At 52.7% G+C, this 18309-nt stretch overlaps 1 protein-coding gene and 1 long non-coding RNA gene across 4 annotated transcripts in view; both read left to right on the plus strand.

The window, feature by feature from the left end:
* The window catches only part of Pkm (pyruvate kinase M1/2), a 27737-nt gene that overhangs the window by 7773 nt on the left and 1655 nt on the right, over positions 1-18309 (plus strand). Inside the window, exons 1-9 of one of the 3 annotated variants that reach the window (XM_004628763.3) lie at positions 2991-3102; positions 4716-4882; positions 5248-5339; positions 9965-10096; positions 10689-10875; positions 11663-11933; positions 13573-13723; positions 13830-13982; positions 16772-16938. In XM_004628763.3, the coding sequence (XP_004628820.1) occupies positions 4729-4882; positions 5248-5339; positions 9965-10096; positions 10689-10875; positions 11663-11933; positions 13573-13723; positions 13830-13982; positions 16772-16938 (1307 nt within the window). In that variant the 5' untranslated portion in view covers positions 2991-3102; positions 4716-4728. Of the gene's footprint in view, positions 1-2990; positions 3103-4715; positions 4883-5247; positions 5340-9964; positions 10097-10688; positions 10876-11662; positions 11934-13572; positions 13724-13829; positions 13983-16771; positions 16939-17233; positions 17401-18309 lie in introns of those variants that run through there. The other 2 variants (XM_004628762.2, XM_023712553.1) reach the window with 2 other exon arrangements.
* On the plus strand, positions 13990-16511 carry LOC111816066. The gene is made up of 2 exons (XR_002820590.1): positions 13990-14550; positions 14664-16511. It is a non-coding gene; the product is annotated as an uncharacterized LOC111816066 (long non-coding RNA).

The raw sequence follows: 18309 nt of genomic DNA on the forward strand, positions 1-18309 counted from the left end.
GTCTGTTTGTCTGTCCATCTGTCCTGAAAGGGAATTGATCTTCTAGGTGGGCTGAAAACTCTGCTGAAAAAACTTGTATCATCTATGCCCCTCTCCCAGTGAGTCTTAAAAGAAGAGCGCCTCAAGTGAGCTCTGCACACTGTGTCTCCATGCGGGCTGTCCCAGGGCTCTGCGCTGTGGAGACGAGCACTCACGCAGGTTTGAGGTCCAGATGCAAGAGGAAGGAAAGTGAGCGCCTGTGAGCCCTGCTGGTGCAAGGAGGAAGTGGGCGTCAGGTGCCACCACTCCCGGGCTGGTCTGCCTTCTGAGGCTGACCTTGAGGACCCTGCTCGCTGAGAGCACTGGCATATGTGCCGTGCACAGTTCTGCCAGGCCAGTTTATTGGGGCAGGATGATGGGGACCTTTGTGCAGGACAAGCTGGTGGGGTGAAGTGTGACTCCTTCCCAGTGCAGCCTAAGGACAGGGCTGGCTCTAAGAAGCCGAGTGTTTTTTTTTTCCCCCCTTTCTCTTTTTTTTTTTCCCCTTGGTGGAACCAGGGATTGAGCTCAGGCCCTTGCACTTGCCAGGGAAGTGCTTATTCTACTGAGCCATCTCTCTGGCCCCTCCCTTCTCCTTTTTTTTTTTTTGCATGATTTTTACACTGAAGAATCGTGACACTGAAGGCTCAGCCCTATGCTTCTGAGACTGGATGGAAAGGGCCAAGCAGGCACCTGGAGCCGAGCTCTGCCTGCCCCAGCCTGCCAGCCCTAACTAAGCCCTGGACGGTGTCTTATTTCCTGCAGTGGAGAAATGGCTCTGCGAAAGCTGCTCCGATGGGGGCTCGGGCTCCTGAGAAAGGCAGCGGTGCCCGGGCACCGTGTGTCCTGCTGGCAGCAGACAAGCCAGGCTCTCACAACCACCCAGAGGTTGGCTCTGCATGCCTCTGCCTTCCCCTTAGGGAGGAGGAGGATGCAGAGTGCCTCAGGCTGGCGTGGTTGGGACCACTCACTCTCCTTGGGGTCCCAAAAGGGTAGCTTTGGGGGAGGACCTTGGAGATAGGCAGGAAGCTGTGTCCATCCTTGGGAAGGACATGGTGACATGGCTTGATGTAAGGGGCTCTTAGGACACATGATCTTTACCCCTCCTTTGGTATTGGGAATTGAACTTAGGACCTTGTGCTTGCCAGGCAGGCACTGGGCCAGTGAGCTATATCCTGGCCCTGTGTGGTTTATTTTATATTTTTATTTATTGTTTGAGACAGCATGTCACTATGTAGCTCACTGTGTAGCCCAGGTTGGCCTCAGATTCACTGCGATCCTCCTTCCTCAGCCTCCTGAATGCTGGGATTACAGGTGTGCGCTACCATGCCTAGCTAACACATGAGATCTTTTGGAAATCTGCGGGGGGCTTGCTGGCAAGCTTGCTCTTTGTTTGGCTGCTGGTGTGCATATCCCCTGAAATTAAAAAGAAATTTTAAGGGGCAGGGGGGATGGCTCAGTGGAATAAGCACTTGCCTGGCAAGTGCAAGGGCCTGAGTTCAATCCCCAGTTCCACCAAAAAGAAAAATTAATTTCCATTGGCTGCTTTTCTACTTGATAGCAAAAAAGTAGAGCCTGTAGACCTGAGGTTTGGTTCAAGCTGATAAAGAAAGACTAGGATTTGCGGCCCATATTATTGAACGTACTAGTGGCATCTCCAGGACAGCCTGCTCACAAAGGTTTACTGTGAAGCTTCAGAGCTGTCCAACAGGAAGTGTGCCGGGTTTGGCTGCGTAACTAATAAAATTGTCCTATGAATTATACTGCTGGTGTGTGTGCGCTCGGGCACATGTCCCTGAAGCTGGCCTGAAACGCAAGCCTTTGTGACCTAGGGCCGAGGACACTCGTCTTGCCTCCCACATGTAAACCCTGTTCATGAAAGGCAGAAGAGCTGGGTGCGGTTACATCCACCTGCGATCCCAGCACCCGGGAGGCAGAGGCAGGACTGGCCAGAGTCGAGGCGAGTCTGGGCTATGCAATGAGTTGCCTGTCTCAAAAGAAACCAACAAAAACAAAAAAGGAAAGAGCTTAACATTTCCTTTAGTGTTGTCTAACAGTTTTACAGGATATTTGTAAATACATTTCCTGAAAATTTCTTTTAGCCTCTTTCCCTTGTTTGAGTCAGGGTCTCACTGTCAGTTACTAGTTCAGACCGGCCTTGAACCCACTGTGATCTGGCTACCCCCTGCCTCCCAAGTGCTGGCATTACAGATAGGGGCCCCCATGCCCAACTGCTTGTCATTTTTCTTATTTTATATTAGTGATTTTAATTTATTTATTTTGTGTGTGTGGCCAGCTCAGCCCACCAGGGGGCGGGGCTGGCTGGCATGTGGTGCTGGGGATTAGAACCGCGGTCACTGTGCTTTTGCCTAGCTTAGCCTGTTCCAAGTAGGTGCCCCAGACCACTGAGCCATCTCACCAGCCCTATATTAGTGATTTTATTCATAAAGAGAAAAGTTTTGCTGTAGCTCTGCCATCCACACAACAGGCATTGCAATTTTGGAACATGTCCTTGTGGACCTTTTGGGTACATCTAGTTTGGGGTCCTGTCCCCCACGGGCAAGGCACAAGCTCTATTTTTTTCTTTTCTTTTCTTTTTTTTTTTGCGGAACTGGGGATTGAACTTAGGCCTTTGCGCTTGCCAGGGAAGCGCTTATTCCACTGAGCCATCTCCCCTGGCCCCAGGGCACAAGCTCTTGCATAGCATAAATAGTAAGATGTGAGAAAATCACAGGTTTCAACAGACTTCAGGGAGACAATTACAGGGTTCCAGGAACCCAGCAAGAGCTCACTTTCTCCTGCAAATCTTAGCAGTGTCTTAGCAGTATTTTCCTTTTGTGTTTTTCTTGGGAACTCAGCTGTACCTCCTCAGGCAGCGTGCACCGGGATACCTGGTTACTGAGGTAATGTTTCTGTCACCCCAGCAGCATTAGTTATGCTCAGCTCTTTACCTTAATCCTTGTTCAGCTCTCCAGGGCAGACCCTACTCAGCTCTGAGCGGTCTTTCCAAGTGGGGCCAAGCAGCCGCCCTGAGCCAAAAAAAGAGCATTATGTCACCGGAAGCCTGGGCCCAGACCAGCACAGGTACGATCTGACCAGCAGTGGCCTTGCTGGTGTCTCTGGAGACCGAGGGGCTCTGGGCTGGAAGGGCCTGAGGATGGTTGGTTCATTGACCCATTTTGGCTGTTCATGGTAGTCCTTGGGCTGGTGACACTGTCCCCCGAGGGCACAGCAAGCGCTATGTTCTGATGGCTTGATGTGCCATCTCCACAATGTCCCTGTCACAGCCAGGCTCCCCTAAACCTGGCTAGGGGCCCTCGTATCCTTACCTGGATGTATAGGTGTAGGGTCACTGGCCACAGAAGTCTTTAGAGTTGAGTAAGACGGAGTGGCAATGTGACTGTGACAGCATTAAAGTGGACAGAAAGGTCATTGAAAATACAGAACCAGTTGGGGCCGGGAGGCGGTGGCCTTTTCATTTCAGTACCTCCTGAGATAAGCAGTGTCGACTGTGAGGCAAGACTTGCTGGAAGTTGGGGACACGAGAGCACCAGTCAACAGAATGGTCACAAGGCTCCTTTGGGTCAGGCCCCGCTGGATGGGTTTCGATGCCACCCAGAGGAGCCACAAGTCTGGGGGGTGATCTACACTGACCTCCTGCTGCGGAGCCCTGAGATTGGGTGGGGGCAGGGCCAAGGAGGGGCTGGTTTCTGAGCCCAAGCTGAAGGCTTTCAGAAGGAGCCGCTCTTGGTCTGAGGACGGTGGTGAGCAGCCTCCGCTCCCTGGCCTCCCCCACGTGCTTGTCCTCTGCTCAGCTAACTAACTCACTAGCTCAGTGAGTTTAGCTGTGGGTCAGTGATGAAGTAAAGCAAAGGGCAGAGCAGGCCTGGGGTTGTGACCCAGGCTGCTTAATTACCTGAAACAGATGGTCCCACTGCTGAGAGAAGCATTTCTCAAGAGGGAAGTCCTGGGCCCTGGGGATTCCCTGGGCCAGGCGTGAGAGAGGATCTCTCCTGAGTGGCCCTGGTTGTCTCAAACTTGTGATCTTCTTGCTTTAGACTAGAGTGCTGGGATTGCAGGTGTGTACCACCGTGCCCAGCTAGACATGAGGGTTTTTTTTTTTTTTTTTTTTTTCCCTACAGGCTGCTGGGATGAGGGATTTTATATTCAGGGGTCCAGGTGGACTTTACTTCCCATGCAGGGACTACTTTTGGTAGTAGTAGGCTTGTACTTCTTTATTGTCACTCCTACTAGGAGTGCAGAGTAAAGCACTGCTCTGGGGAATTGGGACTAAGAAGACCAGGGGAATGGCTTTGGCTTTGGGTGTTGTGGGGTCCTGGCACTGGTGCAGATAGATCAGTGCCTTCCAGGCAGAGAACTGCTAGCCTTCCGCAGGCACTGTGAGCTAGGGGTAAGTTTGTGATCGCTGGAGGTGGTTGTGACTTCCTTTGGTGGACATCTCTTTGGTGTGAGTAAAATGGTGTGATTCTTAAGGGTTGTCATCCATCAATGTCCTTCCTGTCCACCCAGAGTCACAAGAGCCTTTTGCCCAATTTGGGGCAAACCCACCTCCCCAGAGCGTGGCTGAGGTGCAGAGTGTGTTTCTTGGGTTAATGTATAAACAGGAGTCCGCGTCCTGTGCCAGGTGCCAAACTCAGTACCTCGACCTGATGGCTCTTTTTGGTTTCCTGGAGCAGCACCTCACAAGCCATGTCGAAGTCCCACAGCGAAGCCGGGACGGCTTTCATCCAGACCCAGCAGCTGCACGCAGCCATGGCTGACACCTTCCTGGAGCACATGTGCCGCCTGGACATCGACTCAGCCCCCATCACGGCCCGCAACACCGGCATCATCTGTACTATTGGTGCGTGGCACCCCGCCCTGGGCGGGCTGAGCTGGGCAGGGACCGGTTCTCTCCTGAAAAGACTAAGTGTTGCTGAGTCGAACCAGACAGAGACGCTAAGTTTCAGAGGAGCTGGCCAAGTCTCACCGAGGCTCTTCTGAAACGTAGGAGCCTGCAGGATTTTAGGAAAGTAGGAGTGTGTCCCCCAAGATCTAGACAGGAGACTAGCGTATTTGTATTCCTTTCTGTACTTTTGAAAGCATTTTGGGCTTTGGAGAGGAGCTGGTTACAGAAAATGTAAAAGATGAAGAATTCTAAGGATGTGTGACTGCGTTCTACTTAAACAGCAGTTTTCCTAATGAAGCTGTAAAATCCTTTTCTCCTAGGCCCGGCCTCCCGCTCGGTGGAGACCCTGAAGGAGATGATTAAGTCTGGGATGAATGTGGCCCGGCTGAACTTCTCTCACGGAACTCATGAGGTGAGCCTGGGCTGGGCCGTGCTAGATGGTTGGGCCACTGGGGTAGGGGAGAGGGAGGTGGGTGTTGGCTCACCCCCTGTGCACCAGGTGGATACAGTCTGTTCATGGTGGGCAGGAAGCTGGCTTTACCAGCCCGTCCTGCTCCTTCCCTTCAGCCTCCTGTGCTGGCCAAGCAGCCACAGGCAGCCAAGGCTGGCTTGTTACTGATGTGTCCCAGGCATCGGGGCTGGCCTTTGGCCTCCCTTCCCCTGGGAATCCCCAAAGCCCATGGTGGTGAACCTACAGCATGGCTGCCATAGCCTGCTGCTCCTGATCCTTGAAAGTTTTGGAAGGTTCAGCATCACTGCCCTAAGCCATGAGGAGTCTCAGCAACTGTCCCCAATACCCATGCCCCAGGGTTTCTGCAAACAGCTGGCCTTGCCACCAAGAACCAGAAGGGCACCCAGTGGGTTGATCCTGGCCTTGCTCAGATAGATGAGGCAGGTATAGGAAGACGGGTACAGCCAAGGATCGGCTGTGACATACAGTACTAGCGCTGTTGATGTGTTCTGTGTGCTCCCTGTGCTTCTGCTATGTCCGAAAGACCACATAGGAGCAAGAGATGGAGAGGGGAAGGGAATGTAAAAGAGTTAGGTGGGCTTTGCACATACCGACTCCCCGAGATGGATACACTCGTGACGGACTGCACATGTATACTAATTAAAATTAAGCACTGGGCATGGTGGTGCACACCTCTAATCCCAGCAGCTTGGGAGGCTGAGGCAGGGACATGCTTGTGAATTCAAGACCAGCTGGGGCTACGGTGAGCTCAGGGCCAGCCTGAGCTGCATAGCCAAATAAGATAGCCAGCCAGCATGCTTCCTCAGGAGCCTGCTAACGAGGTGTTTGAGCTGGACTTTTTATTAGCCATCTTGACCCAAGGGCCTCATCCAGGGACCCATGGCAGCTGTCAGGAAGGCTTCTGGCCTGCCCTCTGCTTCCAAGTTGTCAGCAAACCCTTTCTGAGCAGTGGGGATAGGACCCTTTAGGGAAGGACCTTTAGGCTGTGTTGCGAATCTCCCACAGACAATGAGAACTCATGCCAGCAGTGATGGGAGAGGAAGCTTTCCCCTGTCTTGACTTTTCTTCTTCAGAGAGAAGAAAATGCTACCCTGTAAAGTCAAGTGGGACACGGTTGCCCTTTGGCCTTTGGAAGTTGGTATTAAGTTTGAACTAAAAATAAATCCTTAGGAATAGCAATCCAAGAAGTGAATTCCGCCTTTCTGGGAACCTGAGACTCTAGATCATAGATTCCATAAACAGCCTATGGCCTGGAAGGAAGCTGGTCCCCAAATGTCACGGGGACCCGCCCCAGCGGGTACATAGGCAGGTTCCGATGCAACCTGGCCTAGCATTCTGTTACGTTCCCAAAGCACAAAGAGCGGGCTTTGAGTTCAATCCCCAGTACCCCTCCCCCCCCAGAAAAAAAGCAGGCTTCAGCAGGCGTTACTCCCAGTTGTCTTAATTCAGAGAGTTAGCAGCAGACTGCAGTTAAAGCTGGCTGACTGTTGATTCCTGCTGCTTGAGTCTGTAGTGTGCTGGGGATGGAGCAGAAATAGATGCTGGGAAGCTGACCTTTGAGGCATCCCCCATCCCGGGAAATAACACCGTGCTGCTCTGAGGTGGCCAACACCAGTGAATGTGTGTCCCTTGCCGTACAGGGCCTGGCTCAGAGTTCGGGATTTTGTTTGGTTTTTTTGTGGCAGGCTCTCAAATGTAGCTCAGGCTGGCCTTCAACTGCAGCCTCCTGCTGCTGCCCCCCAAATGAAGGGATCACGGGCATGTGCCATCATGCCCAGCCTGGAGGTTATGGTTTTTTAATCTACAAGAGGCATTTAGAGATTATCTGCGCTTGAACTTCTAAGTCCCTCTTGGGTTTATTTTTAACTATCAGACCATGATGAGATTGTTCTTTTTTTTTTTTTTTTTTTTTTTTTTTTTTAAATTATTTATTTATTTTTTTATTTATTACGTGTGTGTGTGTGGCCAGCTCAGCCCACCGGGGGCGGGGCTGGCTGGCATGTGGTGCTGGGGGATCGAACTGCAGTCCCTGTGCTTTGCCAAGCTTGATTCAAGTAGGTGCTTTAGACCACTGAGCCATCTCTCCAGCCCGAGATTGTTCTTGAGAACAGGATTTTAGGAGCTGATTTGAAATGTATGGCAAAGTAGTTTATGTTTGACTGCATTGTAGGGCTTGTACTCCTGCACCTTCCACTAGGCGCTGGGACATTCATTCTTGACTTGGTTGTTTGAGACAAAGCTATTTTACAGTTCAAGGGTAATCTTGAACTTAACCATGTGCATCAAGCTGGCTTCAAACTTGGAATCCTCCTGCCTCAGCCTCTCAAGTGCTGGGATTTAAAGGTGTGCACCACCTTGCCTGGTTCAGTTCTCGCCCTCTCAAGTACTTTTCTGAGAATATTAAAGTTGCTTTTTCCACTGTAATGGAATCTATCACCTTTGTCTGGCTTGATCTTTTTTTTAAAAAATTTTTTATTTATTTTGTGTGTGTGTGTGTGTGTGTGTGGCCAGCTCAGCCCACCAGGGGGCGGGGCTGGCTGGCATGTGGTGCTGGGGGATTGAACCGCGGTCCCTGTGCTTTGCTAAGCTTGTTCTAAGTAGATGCTTTAGACCACTGAGCCATCTCACCAGCCCCTGGCTTGATCTTTTAACAGCTTTGGTGGCTCTTGGGGCCCCATCTTTGGCAGTCACAGAAGCAATTTGTATTCTTGCTGAACATGCGGTTCCATGATGCCTGGGTTGGCCAGAAAATAATGACTTTTAAACAGCCTAAATTTAGAGCCTTCTATACAGACAGGACTGGTGGTGGCACTCTTGGCCTTCAGAGAACATGACAGCAAAACCACAGCTGGAGCCAGGAGGGGCGGCAAAACCCCTGTACCTTGGTGTTGAGGCCCCAGATTCAATTTTCTGTCCCTGCTCCTCCTAAAGATGATCTAGCCCTTACCCAGACACTTAAGGCCAAATGATTTTAGGGAGATCTAATCCAGGGGGTCCCATTTGCTGCAGGTGCTGTCCCACTGAACTCTTTCCCCCAGCTGTCTGTCCAGCAAGCACAGTTAGGTCAGATCCAGCTGGGCTGCTGCAGAGCGTCCAGCGGGCTGGAGATGTCTGTACTAAGCAGACAGAGTACATGAGCCAGACTAACCAGGGTGCCCGAGAGGCCGCAGGACTCGTCCTGGGAAGGTGCGGGAAGCCTCAGTAAAAGCTCATCCTAAGGAAATTGTGTTCTGGGACACAGGCAGGGTTCCAAGTTGTAATGACACAGAGTGGTCATTGAAGTGTATGATGACAATGGGGCCATTTATTAAATAATGACTACGTGCTTGGCGTTATTCTGAATATGTACTCGTTTAGTTCTGACAGTAAGACATTCGACAGTATTCATTATTCATTAAAAAAAAAAAAACAGAATCCAGGGGGCCTGCCCCTTAGCTCATAAGTGGCTGCTTCAACAAAGCAGTCAGGCTCAGGTTGCTGTGGTTCGATCCCCACAACTCAAGCCAGCCAAACCTGCCCTGAAGGCATGGGGAGCAAAAAAAAAAAAATCTTTCTGGGGCTGGGGAGTTAGCTCAGTAGAAAAAGTGTTTGCCTGGCAAGCGCAAGGGCATGAGTTCAATCCCCGGTTCTGCAAAAAAAAAAAAAAAAAAAAAAGAAAAGAAATCCAGGAATAGTGGGGCACACCTGTAAACCCAACAGGCAGAAGGAGGCTGGGGCAGAAAGCTCAAGGCCTCCCTGGGCTACGTAGCAAGACCTTGTATCAAAAAACTTTACAGAAGGATTTTTAAAAGTTTATTTTCTGCCTTACAGTCTATCTTGCACCACTGTTGGCTTGCTTCCAATTTTTAAAAACTTGGACTCGAAGGACCTCTATGAAACCATGCCAGCCAGTGGTCCCTTATGCCAAAGTCCTTGAGAAAAGCTGAGCATTTGTGACCCAACCTGAGGGCAAGCACCGTGCCAACCTCCTTCCAGTAGTAGACAGGCTGGCGTGTGGGTGCCGAGCTCATGGGCACGGGCTGGGTACAGATAAGGGCCATAAAGTGCTGAATGAGGTGGCCTGTGTCAGCAGGGTCACGTGAGTGCACTATCTGAGTGCTCTAATGGCTTATCTGGGGACTGACCCCCCCCTTTTAATCAAACAGTAGTGGCAGATGGAAGGAGAAAGGCTTCAGAGAGGGCGGTCACGGCCGGGTTTGCCAGGGCGTGTGACAAGGGGCATTGCCTGCAGAAACAGGCACCTGGCTGCCTTTCCCCAGTCTATTCCTACTCATATTGGACTCCAGAAAACGCTCATAGAACCTGCCTGCAGTGACCTTCGAAATGAGTTATTTGGCTTGGGCCATGATTGCTTGTGTCAATAACTCGGGAGTTTGGATCGATAAGAGAAGCACAGAATTGGACATGGATTGAAACGCTCTGACACATTGGGATGGATGGGCAGTGCTCCGGTTGGACCGCGGTGGCAGAGGCTGGGCCTTTGCTAAGGGATCTGCTCAGGGAATAGAATACTCGGCCCACCTGGGCACAGGGGACACTTGTGATCTTTCTTGTCTTCCCTTCAGTACCATGCCGAGACCATCAAGAATGTGCGTACAGCCACCGAGAGCTTCGCTTCTGACCCCATTCTCTACCGGCCAGTGGCTGTGGCCCTGGACACCAAGGGCCCTGAGATCCGAACCGGGCTCATCAAGGGCGTGAGTGTCATGGGGAGGTCACAGCCCCTGAGGGATGCCTAATCGCCTGGGTTTTTTGTGTTCATCGCTCTGAATAGGAAATTAGATCTATTTTGCTAGGGAATAGTACCCTTGTAGCTCTAAGAACCCTAAGCTGAATAGCACATGAGTTCTCTGGTAAGAAAAAAACCCTACAGCATAAATATATTTAAAAAAATAATAATAGGAGGGGGGAGTTTAGGGGCAAATAGAAAAATGAAGATGCATAAAGGGGTTTCTTTGCAGGCTGGAAACATGGATTGATAGAAGGGAAAATTGTAAGAAGGACTACAACCTACCAGCTTAATTAAGAAAATGGAATTATCCTAGCACGTGTAGATAAAATTCTGTCCTTTGGGGAAGATTTGTTTGCATCCTTTTCTCTCTTGGCGAAGTAGCAAATCTGAAACACTAGCTTTTTCTTTCCCCCTGGGTGCTTTCCTTGAACCTAGGTGAGGGAAAGAGGGCAACGCTTTCTGGTTCTGTTGGGCTGAGGTGGGAGCCCAGGTCCTGGGAGAAGGCCCCCCGGGTGGCGCCGCCTTCTGCGGTCTGGACCTGTCCCCTCTGTCCACAGAGTGGTACTGCTGAGGTGGAGCTCAAGAAGGGAGCCCCGCTCAAGATTACGCTGGACAATGCCTACATGGAGAAATGCGACGAGAACGTGCTGTGGCTGGACTACAAGAACATCTGCAAGGTGGTGGATGTGGGCAGCAAGATCTACGTGGACGATGGCCTCATTTCTCTGCTAGTGAAGGAGAAAGGTTTGTGTGGGGTCCTTCGGGAGTGAATGGCGGGTTAAAAGTTAAAATGGTGGCGTATGCCTGTGGTCCCAGCACCTGAAAAGCTGATGCAGGGGGATCCCTGCAAGATTGAGGGCAGCCTAGAGTACATAGTGATAGCTTAACAATAAAACAAGATGGGGCTGGTGAGATGGCTCAGTGGTCTAAAGCACCTACTTAGAACAAGCTTAGCAAAGCACAGGGACCGCAGTTCAATCCCCCAGTACCACATGCCAGCCAGTCCCGCCCCCTGGTGGGCTGAGCTGGCCACACACACACACACACACACACACACACACACACAAATAAAAATTAAAAACAATAAATACTAAGTATGTGTATCTACTCTTTTTTTATTTTTTTTTTGTGGAACTGAGGATTGAATTCAGATCCTTGCACTTGCCAGGCAAGTGCTTATTCTACTGAGCCATCTTCCTGGCCCCTAAGATGGATATTAACACGATATAACAAACACATTCTATGCTAACATAAAGTTCCTTGGCATACAGGAGACAAGGTGGGTTGCAGGGTTGTATCTTGCTAAATAAGCCCGGGTTGGGCACAGACTTGAAATACACAGCTGTCCTAAATGTCCTGCATAATGTGTTTGGGGTAAGAGCGATTTTCAGGTGAGGAGACCGAGGTGGGTTAGACCCGTGCCCCTGTGGCTGCGGGTGCTGTGTCCTGCTTTGCTGGTCCAGGATGGGCCCTGCCCCTCCATCCCTCTGTCGAGCTGTACGTTCAGTGCTCTGCCTCCCATGTCTCACAGGTCCTGACTTCCTGGTGACGGAGGTGGAAAATGGTGGCTCCCTGGGCAGCAAGAAGGGTGTGAACCTTCCCGGTGCTGCAGTGGATCTGCCCGCTGTGTCCGAGAAGGACATCCAGGACCTGAAGTTTGGGGTAGAGCAGGACGTGGACATGGTGTTCGCGTCCTTCATTCGCAAGGCTGCTGACGTCCACGCGGTGAGGCAGGTCCTGGGGGAGAAGGGCAAGAACATCAAGATCATCAGCAAGATCGAGAACCACGAAGGCGTGCGGAGGTGAGGCCCTGGCACGTGGCCCCAGCATGGCTCCGGAAGGGCAGGGTGGAGTGTGGGAAGGCCTAGTCCTCAAACCTGGGCCCCCGGAGTCAACACAGCCTGCACTGGACAAGGCAGTGCACACCTAAGAGTCGCAGCACTTGGGAGGCTGAGGCAGGAACGCTGTGAGTTGGAGGCCAGTCTGGAACTATACACAGTGAGACCTTTTTGAATTAAAAAGGAAAGAGTAGTCCCAGAGGTCTAGTCCAGACACTCCTAGGAGAGCATGGGTGGGGCATTATTTTAATGATAAAATCCTTGATTGAGAAGCTTGACCATTTGCTGTGGGCCTGGGGACAAACAGCAAAGAGGCCAGCACCAGGGCCATCCTGCTTCCTGCCAGCAGGGACTGGAGCAGGACACCCTGGGGGAAAGGAAGATGTGGGTTCTTCTTGGAGGGGCCCTTCTTGCCCTGTTCTTGGGAGCAGGGTGGCCACGGTCTGTGTCCAGGCTGAAGCTTGGGCCTCCTGATCTGGCCTAGTAACGGAGGCCCACCCTGGTATGGCCCATTTGGCTTCCTGTAGGAAGGAAGGCAGGAGGTTCTCCTGGTTTGATTCTAGCACAGCCAGCCTGGCGAGTGTTCTCTTGGCTCAGTATTAGAAACCCCGTGCAGAGTTTTAAAAGATACTGTGGCTTGATGCTCTAGCCATGTTGATGTTTGTAGGAGCGTGACTTCTAGTAGCTAAATCCTGGAAAGGGACTTGTGTGTCCAACAGATGAATGGATGCAGAAAATTGGTATTGCACACAGTGGAGTACTGTGCCACGAAGGGGGGTCAACTTGGCTCATTTGTAGGAAAAGGGATGCACTTCAAGACCGTCCTGTGCATTGGATACACGGCTTAAATATCATAAGACTTCTTTATCACATGAGAGAACCATTGTGTAAAGAGCAGAATAAAAGATAATAAAAGTTAGGACAGCGGATCTTTTCTCAGGAGGGAACAGGCCCAAAGATGGAGAAACAGGATGGAGAGATGAAGGGAGAGGGGATAGAAAAGGAATAAAGAGGTGTTGTGTGCATTCACTCAATTCCAAAGTTCACTGACCTGTAATTCCAGGATTGGGAGGATGAGGCAGGAGGATCACTGTGAGTCATGAGTTCAAGCCCGTCTTACACAGCAAGCCCCTGTCTCAAGTACAGCAAAAGAAAACCCTCAGCCCCGCCTGTATGGTTAGGCTGTGGCTTGGGGAGGGTGCAAGGAGGCCAGGCAGCATTGCACTGGCTTCACTGTCCTCCGCTGAGGACAGTGTCCCCTCTGCCATCTTCGTGAACTGTGGAGTCCCTGGCAGGACCATGCCCCGTTGCTGTCCTTGGGCCAGGTGGGCAGAGCTGGCTCTGGGCCAGTCCTCGAATGGGCCTCGGGTGTGAAATGTTCCCTGAAAGTGCTGATGGCAATAGAGACAGTCAGACCTGGGGTGGGGGTTCCTGAGATGTCGCCGGAGTGGACAGCTTGCAGGCGTTGGAGTCCTGTCCCCTCCACTGGAGGTCTGAATGCCCTGCTACCTCATATCCATCAGGGTCGGGGTCCGCGAGAGCTTCCTGTGTGACCCTGTCCTCATAAATAACTTTGCTTCTCTGTTCCTGCCTTCCACGATAGGTTCGATGAGATCCTGGAGGCCAGCGATGGCATCATGGTGGCCCGTGGTGACCTCGGCATCGAGATTCCTGCAGAGAAAGTCTTCCTGGCCCAGAAGATGATGATTGGGCGTTGCAACCGCGCGGGGAAGCCCGTCATCTGCGCCACACAGGCATGTGTCCCCTGGGGCCCTAGCCACATATGTCCTCTGCTGTGTATCCCCACAGCGTCATGGGGGGCCACACCCTTCTCACCTCACCTGTCTTGTTCCCTTGCAGATGCTGGAGAGCATGATCAAGAAGCCGCGGCCCACGCGGGCTGAGGGCAGCGACGTGGCCAACGCTGTACTGGACGGGGCAGACTGCATCATGCTGTCCAGGGAGACGGCCAAGGGCGACTACCCGCTGGAGGCCGTGCGCATGCAGCACCTGGTGAGGACGGGCCCTGGGCGAGCGGGCTCGGGCTCCCTCTGCCCTGGTTTGCTGTCCTGAGTGTCAGCAACAGTGAGGTGGTGGGGCCTGTGGTGCCTGTTGGTTTGTTCCTGTTTTGCCTTCCTTGCCTCACCCTCACCCCCACCTCTCCTGCTCCTTTATCTGATGTTGCATGGTTCATTGCCGGCTTCAAGGCTGGGAGTACCTCCGTGGCCCAGTCCTGCGCTGTGTGTGCGGTCACAGGACGCCTTGTGCCTCTTCCCTTGGGCAGTCCACAGGGCCTGGGTGTCCTGTCCTGATTGAATGAGGCCCTGGGCTGCTGCTCCCCAATTGTCTCCCTGTGCTGCAGACAGGCCCAGGTCCCTGCTGGCCCTGCATGGACCTCCCTCCTGGGGCTGAGTGGCTGGCCCAGGGCCATGGCCACAGCTGGGTAGAGCCCGGGGGAAAGAGTTCTTCACGACCCCTGCTGAGTCAGCTGTGTCCCCGTGCTTGCCACTCTTGGTTGAGGCCCCATTTCTCTGCCCTTTGTTCTGTCCCAGAGCTTTCTGAAGAGTTAACTCAAGAGTCAGTTTCAGGGGCCGGGGAGATGGCTCAGTGGAATAAGCGCTTCCCTGGCAAGCGCAAGGGCCTGAGTTCAATCCCGGGTTCCAAAAAAGAAAAAAAAAAAAAAAAAAAAGTCAGTTTCAGGCCTGCCCTGTCTGCTAAAGGAATGGGTGCTGCGAGGCCCTCCCTCCTGGTGGCTCCCTTTAGCACCCAGCCTGGTGTACTTGCCCTGGTCTCCCCATGGCTTTTCTTTCCACATCCCTTCTGGCTGGCTGCCGCCTCTTGTCCTCTGAATCCAATTCCCCTAGGCTCTCGTTTAAAACAGGCCACTACCCTTTTAACAAAACCAGCTTTGGAGTAGCAAGGCATCTTCCTTACCTTCTTCACCATGTCTCCCGTGGGCTGAAGCAGGTTCCAGTGCAGAGACGTGTCCAACATGTGTCTGTCCAGCTGTATCCCCAGGGCTATTTGTCATCAGAGGCTGCTAGGTTTTCTCAGACTGGAATTGGCAGAGACCCCTTCCTTCCCTGGGGACATTTGTATTGCTGAGCCTGGCTGACATTATCCCAGGACAGAGCCATGCACGCTGTCCTGGCCTTCTGAGCTGGCCCGTGGCAGGAAGGCACCTGGACAGTTGTCACCTCACTCAGCCAGTCATCTGCCTTCTAGTCTCCAGGATTCCCTCTCTTTGGGTTGGGGAGATAACTCAGTGTCACAAGCACCTGCCTGGCAAGTTTGATTCCCGGTACCAGAAGGAAAAGGATTCCCTGTCTGGTTGCTTGGCTCAGTTGTGGGACCTTCTGTCCCCAGATTGTGTGGGGGGTTGGGGGTGGGAGGATGTTCACCTTGACCTGATCTGTTGAACCATGAGCCACAGACTTGTGTGTGTCCTCGGGAAGCCATTTATGTCATCCAGAGCAAGGCGTGGTCCTAAGGTGGAATAGATGAGGTGTGTCTAGTGCGAACCTTAGCAAATACTGTGATAGATTGGAACCTCTGTCCCTGTGCATCCTGTTACGATCCTTGTAACGGTCACCACCTCAGTTTTATTAGAGTTCCTGATGGGAGGCTTGGAGTGAGCCCAGGCTGCCGAGTCTCCACCGGGGGTCTGGCACGAGAGCAGAGCGGCAGCTCTCGAGTCTCAGTTCCACGTCCTCTCTTCCCTGGCTCTGAACAGACACCTTAGAAGCACAAGGCTCGGATTGCATGGTACTGCACGCAAGATAAATCACAGGTCTGGCTGGGCCATAGCTGCCCCGAGATAGTCAGGCCTGCCCTGCCCTTTCTGCCATTGGTTAACACTGGCCGACAGCTTTTCTGTCCCCGTAACTCTGGGCTGCTCTCCTGTGTCTAACCCTCACCAAGAGCTGGCAGTACCAGCTGTGGTTCCATGCCCTACTCTGTTCCGTCCCCCAGCTGTGCTTGCATTCTGGTCTACAGCATGAAAGTTGTAACCAGAAGTCCTGCCTCACCCCTGCTTGTGACCAGTGACTGACTGCCTTTACTGAGACACAGGCCCCCTTGCTCTACTCCTGAGACTCCGTGTGGCTAATTCTAGGTCAAATCTGACATAGTTACCTGTGTGAATAACTTGCTGTCTTGTGCCTCTTTAATTGTGATCACAATCAATGCCTTGCTAAACATGGCTGCCGAGGGCCCCTCCAGGCTTTGTATGACCCCAGCTTTCCAGGCCATGACTGGGGGGTGGAGAGGCCTTGGCTCCCCCTACCTGCAGCCGTGCAGCACCTGGACAGCCATGTGGCGGGGCAGGGCCTGCTCCATCCCTCCAGCTGTGTCACAGGCAGTGTGGTCAAGTCCTCTACCAGGGCATGACGTGGGCCTGTCCTGGCATGCCGAGATACTGTCTTCCACCCTCTGATCCAATCAGAAAAAAAAAGTTTTTTCAGTCATCCCAGCTACTTGGGAGGCAGAGGCAGGAGGATTACAAGTTTCAGAACAGCCTGGACAACTGACAAGACAGTGTCTGTCTCAAAAACAAAATAAAACTTAGAATGGAAGACTCAAATTCTCTCAAATTGCAGAGATAACACTAGCTGAAGCATGAGACTGCCCACGCTTCCCAGAGCAGATAAACTTCGCCACTCTGCCTGTGTCTGCCTGAAGAACAGATTTAACCTGATACCTTCCTCTCTGATTAATTCCCCATTCTGTCTTTCCATGTCTTGTCTGTTTCCTCTTCCTCCTCCCCGCTTCCTCGCCCCCATCCCCCTTCCCTAACCTTACAGATAGCTCGGGAGGCTGAGGCAGCCATGTTCCACCGCAAGCTGTTTGAAGAACTTGTACGAGCCTCCGGCCACTCCCGGGACCCCATGGAGGCCATGGCCATGGGCAGCGTGCAGGCATCTTATAAGTGTTTAGCGGCAGCTTTGATAGTGCTCACGGAGTCCGGCAGGTAGGGCCCTGAGGGCAGGTGTCGGCTGTAGGAGGCTGTAGGAGGACCGGCTTCTTGCGCCAGCTGCTGCCAGGGAGCTCACGGCAGGGTGGACCCAAGGTCCTGTGGCTCAGTAGGCTCAGTGGATGTCACAGGCGCCTGGCAAAGGACTGGTCCCGTGGTGCTGCAGTATTGCTGTGCAGGGACATGTTCTTCACCAGCCCCTGTGGCTCTTTCCTCCGTGCCCCTCCATGTGATAAGGCTCTGATAAGGCTGTGTCCCCCTTCGTCCCTGTGGACGGATGTTGCTCCCCTAGATTGCCCGAGAGGCAGAGGCTGCCATCTACCACTTACAATTATTTGAGGAGCTGCGCCGCCTGGCCCCTATTACCAGCGACCCCACAGAAGCCGCCGCCGTGGGTGCCGTGGAGGCCTCCTTCAAGTGCTGCAGCGGGGCCATAATCGTGCTCACCAAGTCCGGCAGGTAGGAGGTGGCAGGGCTCCCCAGTGGCGCCAAGCCGAGGTAAGACCTGCTGGCTGCCACCTGGGCACGAAGGACACAGCAGTGCCCGCAGAAGTGTGGATCTGGAGAAGTCCTCAGCCACCAAAAGGCGGGCATCCAGGCACAGATGTCATTCCATATTTAGAAGCTGCTCTTCCCAAAAGGGCAGAACACACTGGGTGTGGTTGCCCCCCGCCTGTCTGTAATCCCAGTGCCTGAAGCAGGACTGTCACAAATGCAAGGCCAGCCTGGACTACACATTGAGAGAGCCTATCACAAAAACAAAAGCGGAAAAGCCAGTGCAATTTGCTTATTCTGGTCACTAAGTGCTCTTTAACAGTCTGGACTGGACAATCAGTGGTGTTTGCTAGTACTCTTGTCAGTCCTACTAAACCACTCTGAAGATGAGGGGTTTGTGGCCGAGGAGTGGGTGTGCCACCTGGCTGCCATTCTGCGGCCACGCGGCCATGTGGCCCCATGATCTCCAGTTGAGGGCCCTTCCTATCCTGGGACATGGCCTTCCATCAGCAGGATATCTGGATCGAGCTCCCTGCCCAGCCCTGCAGAGCACAAAGGCTACTGGGAGATAGTGCAGCGATGAGGGGCTCCCCGAAGCATGTGGCCCGTGCCCACGTGGCTGAGTGGCAGGCGTCAGGGTGACCTTTCCGTGCGGCTCCCCCTCTTGCTCTTTGGCTATTTTGAGCTCTGGTCTTCTGGGATTTCACTCAGCTGGGCCTGACTTCAGCAGCTGCTTCCGAGGGCTGTGTGGAGAAGCCCTGGTCAGACCCTTCATTCTGTGCTGCAGTTGGGTTTCCCTGCCACCTGTTGGGTGTCCTATAAGCCACCCCCAACTGCTGTGACATGTGGCTACAAGTGTGCTGTGTTCCTGCC

The sequence above is a fragment of the Octodon degus genome, unplaced genomic scaffold, assembly GCF_000260255.1.
Source record: "Octodon degus isolate 3935 unplaced genomic scaffold, OctDeg1.0 scaffold00026, whole genome shotgun sequence".
NCBI classification, from domain to species: Eukaryota; Metazoa; Chordata; class Mammalia; order Rodentia; family Octodontidae; genus Octodon; species Octodon degus.